Raw genomic sequence first — 16722 nt, 5'->3', positions numbered from 1 at the left:
TCTTAACTTGGGTCTGTGTGGAGTTTCACATGTTCTTCCTGTGTATGCAGTGGTTTCCTCCAGGTTCTCCAGTTTTCCTCCCACCTCCCAAAAACATTCCAATAGGTGGATTGGCAATGCTAAACTTCCCCCTGTGTGTGAATGAGTGAATGAGTGTGTGAATTTATATCCGAATCCTGGGCGTTTTCCTGCCTCAAGCCCAGCGTTCCCTGGAAAAACTCTGAATTCTCCAGGGCCCTGACCCTGATAAAGCAGTTACTGAAGATTAGATGGATTGATGAAGAATTATTTCATCAGTGGAAAAGTCTTTATAAGAGTATAATTATAAATTCATGTCTAACTAAAGGAAAAGTGGCAAATGTCTATACTATTAGACAAAGAGTTGTTCTTTGAGGTTAGATTTGCGAACCTGGAAAAAGATTTATAGTATAATACATTAAAATAAAACAGTTCGTCTGTGATTCATAGCTGTAACAATACATATTATATTATATTATATTATATTATATTATATTATATTATATTATATTATATTATATTATATTATTAATATACTGTATATAAATCATGTATGAGTTCTGGCAATATTTTTGATAGATTATAAAGTTGTTTTTTACTTTGCAGCCACTGTTTAGTTGAATTTAATTGATAATTAGCTCAAAACAGGTTCATGCAATTGGTGTCAGTGTAATACGGGTGTATTTAAAGTTCAGGATGTACAAATCACAAGAATAAAATAAACGTACACTAACTGGCCACTTTACTTCTAACACCCGTATACCTGCTTATACAGTTGAAGATTTAAAAAAGACCAGTTAATATTTTTACAAACTTCAGCTGTCTATTTTCACTGAACCTGGGCCTCGATCCTGTCCTGTTCCTGACTGACAGGAGAGGAACCTAATCAGGTTTTCTGCTCTTGTAGCCCAGTGTTTGACATGTTGTGTGTTCTGAGATGCTTTTCTGCTTACCATGGTTGTAAAGAGTGGTTATTTAAGTTGCCACAGCCTTCCTGTCAGCTCAGGCCGCTCTGGCCACTCCCCTCTGACCTCTCTAATCAACAAAGTGCTTCCTCTTGCAGAGCTGCAGCTCACTGGATGGGTTTGTTTTTCGCATCATTCGGTGTAAATTCTACAGATTGTTGTATACGAAAATCCCAGGAGATCAGCTGTTTCTGAAACCACCAACATCCATGCCAAGTCCCTGAGATCACATTTTCCACCCATTCTGATGCTTGTATCTGTATGTAAACATATATATATATATATATATATATATATATATATATATATATAAGCATTTTAAGTAAGTAAGCATGTATTCTGCTTGGATGAAGTCCTTTAAAATCACTTTAAAATACAGATTTATCATAAACAACAAACCTTGAATTGATTATAAAGAAGTTATAGACGCATTAACTACATATCCCAAAATTCTCACAAACACGCCTGCTTTGTTCAAGCGTCCGGTTCAACCAATCAGGCTTGGCTTCGCCCGTGACGTCAGGCGCGTTGGTCCTTTTTTGCGCGAGCGAGCGCGCGGTGCTGATGCAGAGCGGAGCCTCAGCGCGTGAGGAGTCACACAGGAGCTGCTTTTCCTACAGCATCCAAGGTGGGTGTGTTATAGAGTTCTTGTGTTGCTTTGTTGTGTGTGCATTTGCTGCCATTATCTAAAAAAAAAACAAAACAAAAACACGTTGTTAAACCTGTTGCATGAAATGTGTTTCCATAAAACCCTAAAATGTGAATTTGTGTCCAAATCAAGCGTTAGAAGCAGACAATAGGCATGCATGCAGCATCGCTTACAGTGCTGCTGTAAAGAGAGCCTCCTGGGGGATTGCACTGCTAGTTATAAAGTTACTGCTTTATCGTTGAATGCTGTTATTAATTCAGGCTAGAGAGGCAATAGAGGCTTTGGATTTGTACAGGTTTTACCTTGATGTTGCAGGTTGGTGGCAGCGAATTCCACAGGTATGAATTGTCAGTCCAAACTTGCTAATTTATTAAAAGAATTTGTGTAAAAGATGGTAAATGAGAATAGATTTTGACGTGCTTGGTTAGGGGTCAGTCAGTCTTTCATTCATAGCTGGCCACGTTTTCAAAAAGGCTTGGCTGCTGAGTCTCTGGCAAAAGGAACAAATGTTGCTTTCACACGATCAGATGCCTTTATTAACACAAAATCAAGACTGATCTGATGATTTATCAAGCTGTTTCTGTGACGTCTCGAGCCATGGTCAGAGGAAGTCTGCTCACATGGCAGGCAGCAGTGTCTTTGTGTCTGCAGCCTTTCACTGAACACACTCCCTGTTCTCACAATAAACGCAATGGAGAGCTAGTAATAGCTGTTTAAGTCAAATAGTGTATCTCTTACAAGTTTATACTTTAGACATTTTGGAATTTTTAATGCCATTTTACATGCAACAGCATCGAGTGATACTGGGTGTGACAGCTTGTACCACGTGACACAGTATTTATCCGGACTGATTATGAAACACATTGTTATCCGTTTTGTTGGGAATGATGCATGGATTATTTTGCTGCAGTTGTAGAATTGGATTAATGAGCTCTACCTTGCAATTTATCACACACACTAATATCCTGTTTTTTTTTTTTTTTTTTTGCATTGTCTTTGCTCAGATTGTCTATTCATTAAAAATACTATTGTTATCATGTGACATGGCACACACAGATTCCCAGAGCTCATTCAGGGTTTTATATCAGATCCAGTCTGATCTTCAGTCGGTCATGCTGAGTGAGCTTGGACATGTGTGAAATGGACTGGAGGAGAACGCCGCCGTCGCCTTTGTTCCTTACAGACACAGAATCTCCTTTGTTTCCGTCCTTGAGCTGCCGCCCAGTTCACCTAACCCTGCTGAACAGGCTCGATGTTTATGAGCTGAGTTCAGTCCGACAGCTCTGATTTTAGCTCACACTCATTAGATCTAATGCCTCCTCTCAGTGCCGTTCGCATGTGATGGGGTGTTGAGCTTTACTTAATTCTCGTCTCTCACAGAACAGCAGGACAATCTCAATTTCAAGGAACAATACACACACCAGCTTACTGTCTTTTTTCTTTCTTGAGTGCCAACTTTATCAGTCAGTGTACACAATGTCTGTAAACATGTACACAATGTCAGTAAACATGTACACAATGTCAAAATAGCTGTGTTTGAAATAGAAACTGAAAAAAGATGCTAATCAGAAGCCACCACTCCCAAATCCCACTGACTCTATAGTCAAGGGACAGTATCACAGAAATACACATGTAATTGCACACACACACACACACACACACACACACACACACACACATAAATAACAACAACAACAATAATAATAATAATAATCATTTTTGTTTGTATGTGTGTGTCTGTGTGTGTGTGTGTGTGTGTGTGTAGCCAAGGGACAGTATCACAGAAATACACATGTAATTGCACACACACACATACACACACACACACACACACACACACATAAACAACAACAACAACAATAACAATAATAATAATAATTTTTTTTTTTGTGTATATGCATGCAATTACATGTGAATTTCTGTGATATTGTCCCTTGGCTATACAAACACACACACACACACACACACTCACAAATAATAATAATAATAATAATAATAATAATAATAATAATTTGTGTGTGTGTGTGTGTGTGCATGAACTTCTGTGATATTGTCTCTTGGATACACACACACACACACACAAACAAATAATAGTTTGTGTGTGTGTGTGTGTGTGTGCACGCAATTAGATGTGAATTTCTGTGATATTGTCCCTTGGCCCCACACACACACACACACACAAACACACACACACACAAATAATAATTTCATGAATTCCTTCTTTATACAGTTTTCCAGCATGCTAAGAGACGGAAACAGACAAAAGACACGAATAAATAGTATGAAATAGACAATAAAAAGAACACTGCAGTCGTGTCCCAGTTGTACTGCTGTATATTTACATCTGAAGCTTTGTTATAATAACAGAGTATTGAGGAGAACGTGCTGCTTGGGTAGGCGATGCTGTCAGACTGCTGTTGTTTACAGGAGAACAGGGCTGTTAAAGAACATGTTGTTCCTCTGTCATTGACAGACTGTTGGTTTGGGTTATACGGAGAGAAAGAAGTGGGCTTTCTGTCATGCAAGATGATGATGATGATATATTTTTTAACAAATTGTTTATTTGCATGTATTCTGTAGGTATTTGAAACCCTCAAGTTTAAGAGTGCAATGGCGTCCTCTGGAGGTAATCTGGAAAACTAACACAGACAGCATATTTTATTTCATCTTAATGAAGTCATTGTCCACATGGGACATCATACTGTATAGTTATTATTATCAGTGTCTTATCGTTCACAGACATGCACGTTAAGGAGCTGGACAAGCGTGCTTCTGGACAAGCATTTGAGGTCATTCTGAGTCCCTCGGCACCAGACGCCAAGGGAGAATTCCCTCTGTCCACCCCAAAAAAGAAGGAGGTGTCTTTGGATGAGATCCAAAAGAAACTGGATGCAGCAGAGGAGAGACGTAAAGTAATAACATGATTGTAAATACACAGTTATTTATGCATAAATATGGAGTTGCAGGAGAGAGAATTTAAATTAAATTAAATTTTAATTACTCTAATATTAGTCACATATAAATTTTCATATAACGTCTTCTTGAACAGTAGACTCTTATTGACTATTAAGAGTAGACTATTTAGCTAGTTTGGACATATGATGTAGTGATAATGATTATTTATACAATTCTCTTCAGAATCATGAGGCAGAGGTCCTGAAGCACTTGGCTGAAAAGCGAGAGCATGAGAAGGAGGTTCTCCAGAAAGCGATGGAGGAGAACAACAACTTCAGCAAGATGGCAGAGGAGAAACTCAACCAGAAAATGGAAGCAAACAAAGAAAACCGTACAAAACAGATGGCAGCGATGAATGAGAAATTTAAGGAGAAGGTAAGCCTTCATGGCTGAAATCTCTTATGTATAAGTCACAAAGCTTGGAATTAATCCTGTTAATCACTTTGAGTCTCATTTTAGGACAAGAAAATCGAAGAAGTCCGAAAGAACAAAGAAACAAAAGATGGAGGCGAGGGTGAAGAGAACTGAGGGTTTTTTTCTTTCTTCTTTTGTGCTACTCAGTTTTAGGGATGGTATATGTTTTTTTTTTTTTTGTTTTTTTTTTTACTTATCCAAAGATTTATTTTTGCTCCATTATATGGCCAGTATTATGTGTTTGTTTTGACACTTTTTAGCTAAAAGTTAGGGGAGAAGCAGGTGCATAATTATCTTTTTATCTTCCCGTGCTCAGACCTACTTTATATCTCCATCACCTGTAGAGTTGTCTACTTGCAGCTTTTGGCCTGTTAAATAAGCAGTCTTTTATCCTATTGGGAAGCATGCCTGTGTTACACATAGGTCTCTGGCTTTGTTTATTGCATTGTGCAAGTTGACCCGTACCTGTGTATGTCAAACCTGCAGTTCTTTGAGCTTAATAAAGTTGCACAGTTGCTTGTTATGTTTTAGACTTTAACAGTTTTAGATCTGCCCTTTTTGTAGATGTTCATTTATGAACAAATAATAATAATGATCTGTCTGCTTGTCTGTGTAACTCTCTTTCCATCTGGTTAACAAGCACATTCCTGCATTTACCTTGTCATTGGTAAACTTGTTAATATTTTTGGAGAAACACAGATCCGTACTAATATCACACTGCAGACAAATATGTGCATTGACAATATGACCTGTATTTGATATTGATAAACACACTGTCTGTATTGGATGTACTTTATCTCTAAAGAAGGGAACCAAAAAAGAGCATTCACTTACACATGCGTGAACATTTCCAGTAATGTTGAGCAGTGAGATCTAATCTGTTTTGTACGTGTTGCTGACAGAGTAAAGAACAAAGTGAATTGTCACCAGAGGATCTGTACATCTCAAAGGCTGTCATTTTTTTGCATGTTGCAGTGTTTTTCCTCATCTGTTTACCTGGTAAAGTGCATTAGCTAGAACATTCTCCAGTAATTCAGCCCGTATCTATAGCTTTCCTACTCGAGGGTGTGGAGAACCGTGGCCTGCTGTCGGATGCCGTTACTAAACGATTCAGAAAATATAACCTGTATTTGATATTCATAAACACACTTTCTATATTGGATGTACTTTATCTCTAAAGAGGGGAACCAAAAAAGAGCATTCACTTAAACATGTGTGAACATTTGCAGTAATGTCAGGCAGTAAGGTCTAGTCTGTTTTGTAGGTGTTGACACCTAGTGGCCCATTTGAAGGCATGGCACTTTTTCATTCTTGAAATTTTTTTCTAAGAGGTTGCTGGGAAAGACGTGATCTGCAACTGAAACATCAACTGAAAGAGGGTTTTTGATCAGCTTATACCCATGCAAAGCAAATCCGAGCTCATTTGACTGTCTTCAATAAAATAAGTTGTATGTTTCCACAATGTAAATACACTTTCATTTTTAAATACCATGCAATGAGATTTTTTTTTTTATTTTTATTTTTACAAACCCAACATTCCAAATCCAATTTCCAACACAATTAATCTTTACCTTGAATCTCTTGTTATGACTACAAAAATATTACATTTAATAAGGTTTTACATTACCACTTAGGCCTTTTTGTCTAAGTAGGACAATTTTTCAATTTAGTAACGTAAAATGACTTAATCCTTTTCCAATTTCATGTACTCCTTTCTAGCACTGTCCATTTCCAGCATGAAGAATTAAAAAATGATTATGTCTGTGCTTGAAGTGTTGACGTGTAAGTGTGGTTATTCAAATGTGGTGATGTTTTTGTTTCTGAACACATACTTCGTCCTGCTACGGATTTCAGTAATTTCCTCTTGCGAGATAAAGGCTTATTCTTATTCTGATCAGTGAAAGGGCCAGATCGCACAAGACATTTGTGGTCATTCGAATTATGTAAGATTGGCTATATTAGCACTAGCTTTTAGCCATAACCACAAAATCTGCCCACTTATGTCAAACCAACCTCCAGGTCAGCATGGCTGAAGATCCCATGCAGTACATATTACGATGTATCATAAATGGCACGGTTACAGAAGGAATAGAAAGTGGAGAAAGGCTTCATGGACTTGCTGTTTGTAAGATTTTGATGAAGGAGCTCTATTCACACACAGAGGCCTACAAAGCCACATTGTTAACATCATCCGCCTGTGTGTGGGCAAACAGCACATTTCCACACAAGCCCCAAACCAAGAGGGACAAAATACACCAGAGAAACACCTGCTCCTACTCTAGACCTACAAAAAGCAAGAAATAGACACATAAATAAATAAATAAATAAATAAAAATATGAATCTTCTAGAACACTGTCTGCATTTGAGCAAAAAAAAAAAAAAAGTAAATAATTAAACACTTGTGTAACTAACACTTTATACACACATCCATCCACTATCACTGCATAGGTCTATTCTGCATGTCACATATAAACACTTGATAGTGTGTTAGACTGAGACACATTTCACAATATCGTGTGAATATGACATAAATTCATATCATATCATGACCTATGGCAAGTTTTTGACGTTAATAAACGCACTTCCGCCCTGAATTCCGCATCTTTATTCCTGCTTGCTGCTACAAAGCGACGTTAATAGGAAGTGGGCGGGTCCTTTTCACCCTCTTCATACATTGTAGCCTAGACCTAAAGGCTGCAGTCTATTAAGCCTCTCTCCCATTGGTGGATTAGCACCGCACGCGCTTGCGTTAGACACAGCGCGCTGTTCTGATTGGCTGAGCCGCTTGTCTTTCTTTCAACGTTGTGGACGACTCGGCCGTCTGGTTCTGCAGGGCGCTGACAGGAGCCTCACCCGCTGGAAGATTTATCAACAAATATTTAGCTTTCATCATGTGTGTGTTTCAGGGCTTCAGCAGAACGTGTAGAAGGTCGTACATAAATCCGTTTTCGCTGATTGGCTCGTGAAAAGGTAAGTTTCCATCCATGCAGACGAGTGAGAGAAAATACCTAATGTTAATTATCCTTATTGTGTCTCATTAAGATGAAGCGCGTTTTTATTATTATTATTATTATTGCTATAATAAATGTTTTTCATGTAGCATGAAAGAGTAAGTGTCTGCTCCAAGGGTAAGGAACACACTGAATTGTCATCAGAGGAACTGTCATTTCCCCCTGATCTGTCAGTGTGCTGAAGTGCAGTAGCTAGAACATTCTGCACTCATTCAGCCTGGAGCTGCAGCTTTCCTGCTGGAGGCTGTGGAGAAGCCTGGCCTGCTGGTCTGCTGGTCTGCACACGCCAGCATTCAGAGCTTCACTGCTCATGGTGGCAGATTTTTAAACCTTACAGCTAATTTACACACACTTCACTTCTCTACTGCCTCTGACTCTCTAACAGGCGAATTTCACCACATTTAGTGCCAGCTTGTGACAAAACACAGTTCAGTGTTGAGAAATTACACACTTACCTTCACTCACATTAGCTATTTATCCTTTCTCCAAGGATTGTTCTACATATCTGTCTTATTTTATTCAGTTACTATTTACTAGTTTCTGCTTGGTAGTGTCATTTATCATTTATGACCGTCCAGATTGGAAGTATCAGCATAAAATTCGCTTAATCCAGGTTTACACAGTACGATTTTCAGATAGATTTTGCTGTTGCAGGTTGCCAACCTATCGCAGGGCACAATCTCTCTCTCTCTCACCTCTCTCTCTCTCTCTCACACACTCACTATGGACAATTTAGAAATACCAGTCAGCCTACAAAGCATGTCTTTGGACTGGGGGAGGAAACCACAGAAGCACAAGCAAGCTCCGCAAACACAGGGTGGAGGTGGGAATCAAACCCACAACCTCGGAGGTGTGAGGCAAGCGTGCTAAACACTAAGCCACCATGCCCCCAGACAGACGGGGGGGGAAAAAAAAAAAAAAAAAAAAAAAAAAACCTACATCTTAAAAGAATTCTTGGGTTGTGAGTTGAGCTGATTTAGTGCCAATGCAAACAAAGACAGCAGCTGACAACATTGTTCAGGCAGGGTCACAAGTTTTTGTTTAAAATCTCAGAACGTGACCGCTGTCACGATCTGAAAGCCACGAATAAGAGAGTAGCACGGGATCAGGCGAAATGTAGAGAACAGCTACGAACACGTTGGTGACACTGGACAATGAAAACATAAACGAAATACGTAAATGGACAAGTTATTATCTCAAGCTCACTTTGAAGAACATTTCTTTTTTCACGCTCTCTTTTTCTGCATGAGCCCAGATCGCACTTTGACTGATGACGTGAGCAGAATGTAGTCATTTGCTTCAATCACTGGTCTATCTTTAGTGGAGATTCATCATATAATACGACATGGAAAACACATGCTATCTCACGGTCTGTTATAGAATTCAGCCCAGGTTTTTACTGGGATTGGGATTGTAAGGTGTAACAAGTCATAGTCTTAAAAGAGTGCTGAAAAACAGGTTTACACTTGCAAATTTTCCATGACTAAATTTGTCTGAAAAGCTACAAAGATTATGTTTAGTGTTAGGGGCTTGGGTACTGCTTATTTCAACCGAGTCCAAACTTCTCATGAGATCAGATTTCATAACGACATGTTTTTGATAGATTTACTGAAAATGCTCACTCAAACCACTCCAGGATGTCTGACATGTACTTTACAGGCTGAGTTGTTCAAAGACCATTTTTGGCAGCTTGTAGAAGAAAGGAATGCTACGTCATAGGCAAGTCATTTTTAAGAAAATGACAGCAGAAAGGCAATTAGAATATCTCTAACTTTTATTGATCATGGCTTAGTTTCCCAAAAACCTGGCAGTACGAGTTCATTGTTACATGGTAGAGCGAGCATCATGCTGAACACTCTCTCTACCAGTTAGGGTTATATTAACTATGGATTAATTATATATTAACCCTGATATTAACTTGACAGTGCTTTTGGAAACGTCAACACAGTTGAGCCAAGTAATTAGGAAGCTGGAAAATAACTTACCAGCTGGCAAAGATGGCCTACCAGTTTGACCAGCATGGCCTGTCTTTTGACAACTGATCAGCCAGGTAGCAAGATGTTTTACATGTGTAAATGTCTACGTCTTTCCAAGCCACAGTTGACAATAAACGCCCCTCCTAATACATGAAGACATAATGAATGCGGTCCATGACTGCCTATGTTGAAGCTTTAAGGAGAAAAACCACATGCAAAATTGTAGTTTGTGATCTGAAAGCAGTCATTTGCATACAACAACTGGAAACGAGGTAACCGCAGGATGTTGGTGGTCACTTGTTATGGGCTGATTTTCATATTATATGGTACAGTAAACAGATTTCATCTGAACTAGATCTGCATTGGATTACAAGTGAATTGTACTGATAAGATTGTTAAAATCTTATCAGTATACAAGACCAGATCTAAACATCCTCACTGGCACGCACTTTTCTAAATCTGCTTTGTGTTAAAAGTGTTATACAAATAAAATTAAGTACATTGAACACTGGGCAATACTTCAAAGACCAACAGAACAAGAGTGATCGTTCACTATGATGTTTTTTGCTTTTACACACTACAGATCCCAGGGTGTGCAGCTTTATTCACCTTCACTATGGCGACCGTGGTGATGGAGCAGATTGGCCGTTTGTTTATAAATGTGCAGCAACTGCGTCAGATCCCCCAACTGCTCGAGTCTGCCTTTCCCACTCTGCCATGCACTGTGAGCATCAGCGATGTGCCCCGCGTCTTCAGGGAGTCGCACATCCTCACGGGCTACCGACCACCTGACCACAGCTGGCGCTATTACTTCCTCTCGCTCTTCCAGCGGCATAACGAGACGGTAAATGTGTGGACGCACTTGCTAGCCTCGCTTGTCATACTCGTCAAGTTCCAGGAAGTGTCAGAGACGGTGGACTTCCTGCGTGACCCACATGCGCAGCCGCTCTTCATCGGTCTCCTGACTGCGTTCACCTATCTGGCCTGCAGCACTCTCGCCCACCTGCTCTCTGCCAAGTCTGAGCTCTCCAATTACACTTTCTTCTTCCTGGACTATGTGGGCGTAGCCGTGTACCAGTATGGCAGCGCCCTGGTGCATTTCTACTATGCAGTGGAAGAAACGTGGCATGCTCACATTCGAGGCTTCTTCTTGCCCACTGCTGCTTTCATGGCATGGCTCTCGTGCGCTGGTTGCTGCTATGGCAAGTATGCCAGTCAGCGCCTGCCCAGGTTTGGCCACAAGTTCTGTCAGATGGTGCCCTCAGCCCTGGCGTACTGCCTAGATATCAGCCCAGTGGTGCATCGCATTTACACGTGCTACAGCTCACAGCAGGGTTGCACTGACCCAGCTGTAACTTTCCACTTTTATCAGATCCTCTTCTTTCTGGTCAGTGCCTTCTTCTTCTCTTACCCTCATCCAGAGTGCTGGTTCCCTGGGCGCTGCGACTTTATCGGCCAGGGCCACCAGATCTTTCACGTGTTTCTTGTGTTGTGCACCCTGATGCAGATTGAGGCTGTGCGCTTCGACTACACTGAGCGAAGGCCCTTGTATGAGCACCTGCACGGTGACACATTGGCTCATGATGCTGCGGCTCTCTTCGTCTTCACAACGTGCTGCAGTGCCCTCACCGCCTTCTACGTGCGGAAGCGAGTGAAAGCCTACCTTGAGGAGAAACAAGAATAACCTGCCACCATTAAAAAGCAGGAGTGAGGAGACTTGAGCAGGAGACCTGGAGCAAATGATCGCACTGGTATACTAGTTATGGATGTTATGCAGGTTATGGACCCTCTGTCATTTAATCACATTTTTGAGGGTGGGGAAAGGAATTGGAGTGTGAGCCTTGTATTGTTTGTTGGACTACCAAAATGTATTTTTAATCAGTGATGTACTGTACACAACATTTATTGTTTAAAACAAGAAACTAAAGGAAACGAGTAGAGAGATTTTACTCTGATAGAATCTACTCTAAAGGCTTCTGAAAGTCCCGTTTCATGAATGTGTGATCTGGTTTGTGGGTGCAAAGGCACTGTGGACTGAATTGCAAAAATGTTGATGGACTAAAATTCTGACCTCAGCTCAGATGGCGTACTATGCATATTTTATTGTGAGTAATGTGTTCACATTGTGAAACCTGAGATGTAGTAAACTGTTAATACCCTGCTAATGGACTACAACCTCTCAAAAAGGTGTGGGCACTTTTTGCCCACCAGGGGGTGCTGTAGTTTATGTTTTACTGAAAAGCAGACATAATTGAGAACACTGCTAAACACATACTTAAACGAGACATTTTGTTTTTTATACAAAAATTTAGCTGTTCTGGTGTAGTTTTAATGATGTGAGGTACTGCATGGCAAAGGCAGCCCTTACTGTCACATATACAAGTACAGTACAGTAAAATTCTTTCTTGCTAGGGACCTGGGGGCAGAGCGCAAGATCAGTCACTGATAAGACACCTCTGGAGCAGGCAGGGTTAAAGACCTTGCTCAAGGGCGAGGAGTGGGAGCTTGCCAGTGCTGGGATATGAAATCAGTACCTTCTTATCAGTTGGCCAGAACCTTAACCACTGAGCCACCACTGCCTCCACAAGTTAGTGTTTGACTTGAGATGTTATATCCTTGCAAAAATTAAGTACTACTTATGTAGTGTATAGTAGAGATGTTTGCAGGACATCTAAAACTCCCACCCTGCAGAAATGAACTAAGTTGTAGAACCTCCCATCCTGCTCTTGCAGAAAGTTTGACCAGTCCCGCCTGTTCCTGCGGTTTGTCTCTGCTTACTGTATTTACTAATGAACTTAGTTGCATATGTTTCCCAAATTGTAAATAAATAAGTAACTGGAACCACAGTACCCCTGGCCAGATAAAGCAGTTACAGCAAATGAATGACTGAACATGGTGAATGCATTACACGGTGTCCTGACGCACACCTCTAATGTATAGTGTATAGAACATATTGCATAGTACGCCATTCGAGACACAGCTCTAGTGTCAAAAAAGCCAATCAAATTTTGTACACCATCCATGTTCTTCTTGTAAAACATTCTCAGTGTAATGCTCCTGATCACGTTTGTACAGCAATAGGGAAGGAGCATGAGAAATGGGATCTGTAATGAGTTTGACTCAAAGAAAGTCACTTTATTGGTGCTTTAAAGGCATTTAGGGCATAGTTGCTAGAAGGGACTTTATAAATCAATTTTTACGTCCTTAGATTGGCAGAAAATAATGATACCATTCTGCTTTAGTGCATTATATATTTGTAAGCTACAAAACAGCTTGAAGCTGACTGGTGACTTGCCTTCATTCACCAACTGTTACTCATAAGTATCTCTAAACCAGGAAATGGTCCATAATTGTGTGAATGCAATCACTGAGAGTTATTTGTGTGTCTCTAAAAACTGCCACTTGATGTTGCCCTGACAGATTGAAATCAATATGCCTGTTCTTTTCAGAAGGCACGTGCCAACATGCTTTACACGGCTGACGGAGTTCTACTTCGCACTGCAGTAAACCAAGATAGTTTTCATAATGTATGTTTTTTTTTTGAGAATGAAAGAATTGAGAATGAAAGAATTGAAGAGAAAAAACATCACGTAAAGTTGAAAGTCCATCCAATGTTGATTGAATTGAATCAGTACTGATGTTTACTTTATGATGTCAATTATTAACATCTGTTCACAGGGGCTTTAGAGAGATGGATTGCATGCCCTTGATAAGTAAAGAAGTGATGCCTGCTTTTGTCTTCAAGATGTTAATTTGGAACCCAAAGGGCTACAGTGTTGAGTTTTGCCTTTTAACACTTCATGATGTCAATGCCATTGTGCATATTGTTACCTGGTTGAAGTGTTTAGTGTTGTAGTGTGTGTTAATGTGCCTGAATGTGTGCATGCATCTATGTGGGCCAGTGAACGTACAGGTGTGGTGAGTGTGTGCAGCTTCTAGCTTCTACACCACTTAGCTGCTTGTGATAAGAAATGGAGTATGAGTGCATAATGGTTATTAGAGACCTACCTTATTCCTACACTCATTGCCTTTTTGTTAATCACACTAGCCTGCACTTTGTAGATATACCACTGACTGAGGTGCATGTGTTTTTCAGTCTGACTCTACTGCTATCACTGGAAAGGGACCACAACAGGACCATGGACTTTCTTAGGCTAGACTAAATTTTATTTGGGTGCCAGATTATTCTCAGCACAGCAGGGGCACTGACATGTTGGTGGCACTGATATGAGTGTATAAGGGGCAGGAGTGTTGTGTTGAGAAAGGGCTTGATTCAGAAGACATTCTTCTACACTTGCAAGTGCATGTAGCTAATAAAATGGCCAGTGAGTGTAGTTACAATGTAGTTGCGCTTAATAAACTGGCAAGTACGTGCTAGAAGGCTTTTTACCTTAATTAGACTTAGTTTTGCTTTTAGTTTTAGCACAAAAAGTGTAAAAGTTTTTTTTTTTTGGTTGGCTTAGTCTCCCAAAGTTAGTTCCAAAAAAAAAAAAAAAAATCGTAGCACAAAGAAGTGCAAGATGAAGCATCGCTTTGAACACTCCATAACAGGGATTTGCAACTCTGCAGTGCTTTTGGGAAATGTTTGGAGTGTTTTTGGTATATGAATTGTGTGTTACGTGGCATATCTGCACCAGCGGAGTACAATAAGTATGAAGTCACTGATGGATGGACTCATGGACTGATGATGTCATTGACTGTCTCATGAAGTCTAATGAAGTGACTGACTGTTGGACCAGTGATGATTTCTGTGGCAAGAATATGACTGCAGCCTTTTCCTTATTAACTGAAATAATTGTTTTACCAGGTTTATTAGTTATTGGGACTAATTTGTACTACTTAATATTAACAGAAGGAAAGTGTGTGTTGTTATTACAAAAACTGCACAGTTCATTTTTTTTTCTTTAAATGCAGCTTATTTAGCCTGCGTGTGTGTGAGAAGCTATATGTTTCAGGACTTTATTAAATATTAAAAGGAACATGTACATGTTAAGGGGAAGCAGAAAGCTGGCACCATGTCAGTGTGGATACAACAGCGATGAAGTCGTTGCCAGGCACGAGCAGGCTCGAAACAGCCTGTCAGAATCTAGCTTAATGTTTTTAATGGGAAAAACCCACTACGTATGACTGACACAGCTAAACTGTGAAATTGATTTTACATTTAATCTAGCTGAGAAAAGAATCGAAGCAGATTTGAAAAATACTTCTGTCTTAATAAATTAATACATTAAATTCAAGGGTTTGTGTTATGGCCCGGACCAGACATGCATCATGAGAAAGGTTTGCCAGGAAAGTGTTTAGTGTCTCACTGAGGTTAGCACTGATTTGTGCTCCTGGAGCTCAGTGATAAAGTCTCTGCTCTCACTCTGACTAACACTCATACGTCATACTGCAGAGACACGAGGGGGAGTAAAATCTGAGTCTATTTAAAACAGAGCAACAACAACAACAACAACAACAAAACCAACAATGTATAAAATGACATGTTGCATTGTGGAATTAAAATAAATAAACACGTGTTGTCCTGTCATTGTGTCCCTGTAAATTGTGAACACATGATATTTTAATGGTATTTTATTTTACTCTGTTAATAGTTAAAGTTAAACCTTATGGATAATTGAAAATGATCAAAACATCAAAAGTATAATTGTGTTAGAATTTATACAAATTAACTAGAAATTTTTACTTATTGTTCCCTTTAATTAAAAATAATCTAAAATTAACTTGTGGGATGGTGATACAGGTAACGTTGCCACCTCACAGCTCGGGTTACTTCCTGTATTCAGTTTCACATGTTCTCTCCATGTCGTGTAGGTTTCCTCCAGGTTCTCCAGTTTCCTCCCACCTCCCAAAAATCCAGAGTTATTCCTACCTCACGCCAGTATTACCAGGATGGGATCCAGATCCGGCACGACCCTGACCAGGATAAAGCGGTTACTGAAGCTGAATGAATAAAATTAAAACAAATTTTAATTTAGAAAGTATTAAAAGTAATAACTCTGGAATAAAAACAGATTCTTCACAAAAACATGTAGTATGACCTTTAGTTTCAGCAGCTATTTCAGTTCCAGAGTTTTTATTAGGCTCTCTCAGCTATACTGTTTAATCCTTTTATTGACAGTTGCTGCACTCTTATTAAAAGTCAGACTGCAAATAGATGATAGTGGAGAGGGAGTAAAGAAAGTTAAATTAGAAGTCACTATAAAATAGTGAAAGCAATTCCTTTTGATTCTTGATTGCTTGTGTACCTTTATGAGCAGAATTACTACTCAGATATTAAGCCCTTTGTTCAGTGATGTTACAATATTCAATAAATGATAAAATTGATCTTTCTTGACAGGAGATAGTGGTGATATCTCTGTGCTGACAGTGAACAATTTCTTGTATGCTATATCATTAATAATAATAATAATAATAATTCTGTCCTTGTACTCCCTATGAGACATGAATAAAATGAATAAAGTATTGTACATAATATAAAACAATTGTACATACTGTGAATATATGATGATTGATCATAAAGTTGAGCTCTGTCATGTTAATAACCTTGCCTTGGGGCATAAAACTCTTAGCATGCATATTAATGCAGCTATAAATAAATTATGAAAAAAAACTAGAAAGAACAATGAATCTAATAACAATGTTGAGAACATCAGTGGAGGGGATTATGTAGCTTATACAAATGTAAACCTTGCACAGGGAACTTTATCTCAGTAATAGCTACGGTGTCAAT

General features: G+C 39.4%; 2 protein-coding genes across 2 annotated transcripts; both read left to right on the top strand.

The window, feature by feature from the left end:
- Window positions 1-1501: 1501 nt before the first annotated feature.
- On the top strand, window positions 1502-6773 carry stmn1b (stathmin 1b). Its single transcript, XM_026914367.3, has 5 exons — window positions 1502-1611; window positions 4213-4258; window positions 4372-4544; window positions 4771-4962; window positions 5047-6773. Exons 2-5 carry the CDS (start codon window positions 4243-4245, stop codon window positions 5113-5115), a joined length of 450 nt encoding a protein of 149 aa, XP_026770168.1. The 5' UTR covers window positions 1502-1611; window positions 4213-4242; the 3' UTR covers window positions 5116-6773.
- A 138-nt stretch (window positions 6774-6911) lies between these two features.
- paqr7b (progestin and adipoQ receptor family member VII, b) lies at window positions 6912-15519 on the top strand. Its single transcript, XM_026914130.3, has 2 exons — window positions 6912-7972; window positions 10573-15519. Exon 2 carries the CDS (start codon window positions 10606-10608, stop codon window positions 11671-11673), a length of 1068 nt encoding a protein of 355 aa, XP_026769931.1. The 5' UTR covers window positions 6912-7972; window positions 10573-10605; the 3' UTR covers window positions 11674-15519.
- Window positions 15520-16722: the final 1203 nt, after the last annotated feature.

The sequence above is a fragment of the Pangasianodon hypophthalmus genome, chromosome 1, assembly GCF_027358585.1.
Source record: "Pangasianodon hypophthalmus isolate fPanHyp1 chromosome 1, fPanHyp1.pri, whole genome shotgun sequence".
NCBI classification, from domain to species: domain Eukaryota; kingdom Metazoa; phylum Chordata; class Actinopteri; order Siluriformes; family Pangasiidae; genus Pangasianodon; species Pangasianodon hypophthalmus.
The sequence above is the reverse complement of the archived record's forward strand: the minus strand, read 5'-3'. Positions and strand labels throughout refer to the sequence as shown.

Excerpts from the sequence above, each read along its gene's own strand:
- stmn1b (XM_026914367.3), top strand. Across the intron at positions 4,545-4,770 it reads CAGCAGAGGAGAGACGTAAA|AATCATGAGGCAGAGGTCCT; the intron begins GTAATAACATGA and ends AATTCTCTTCAG. Across the intron at positions 4,963-5,046 it reads ATGAGAAATTTAAGGAGAAG|GACAAGAAAATCGAAGAAGT; the intron begins GTAAGCCTTCAT and ends GTCTCATTTTAG.
- paqr7b (XM_026914130.3), top strand. The coding sequence starts at position 10,606 with ATGGCGACCGTGGTGATGGAGCAGATTGGCCGTTTGTTTATAAATGTG.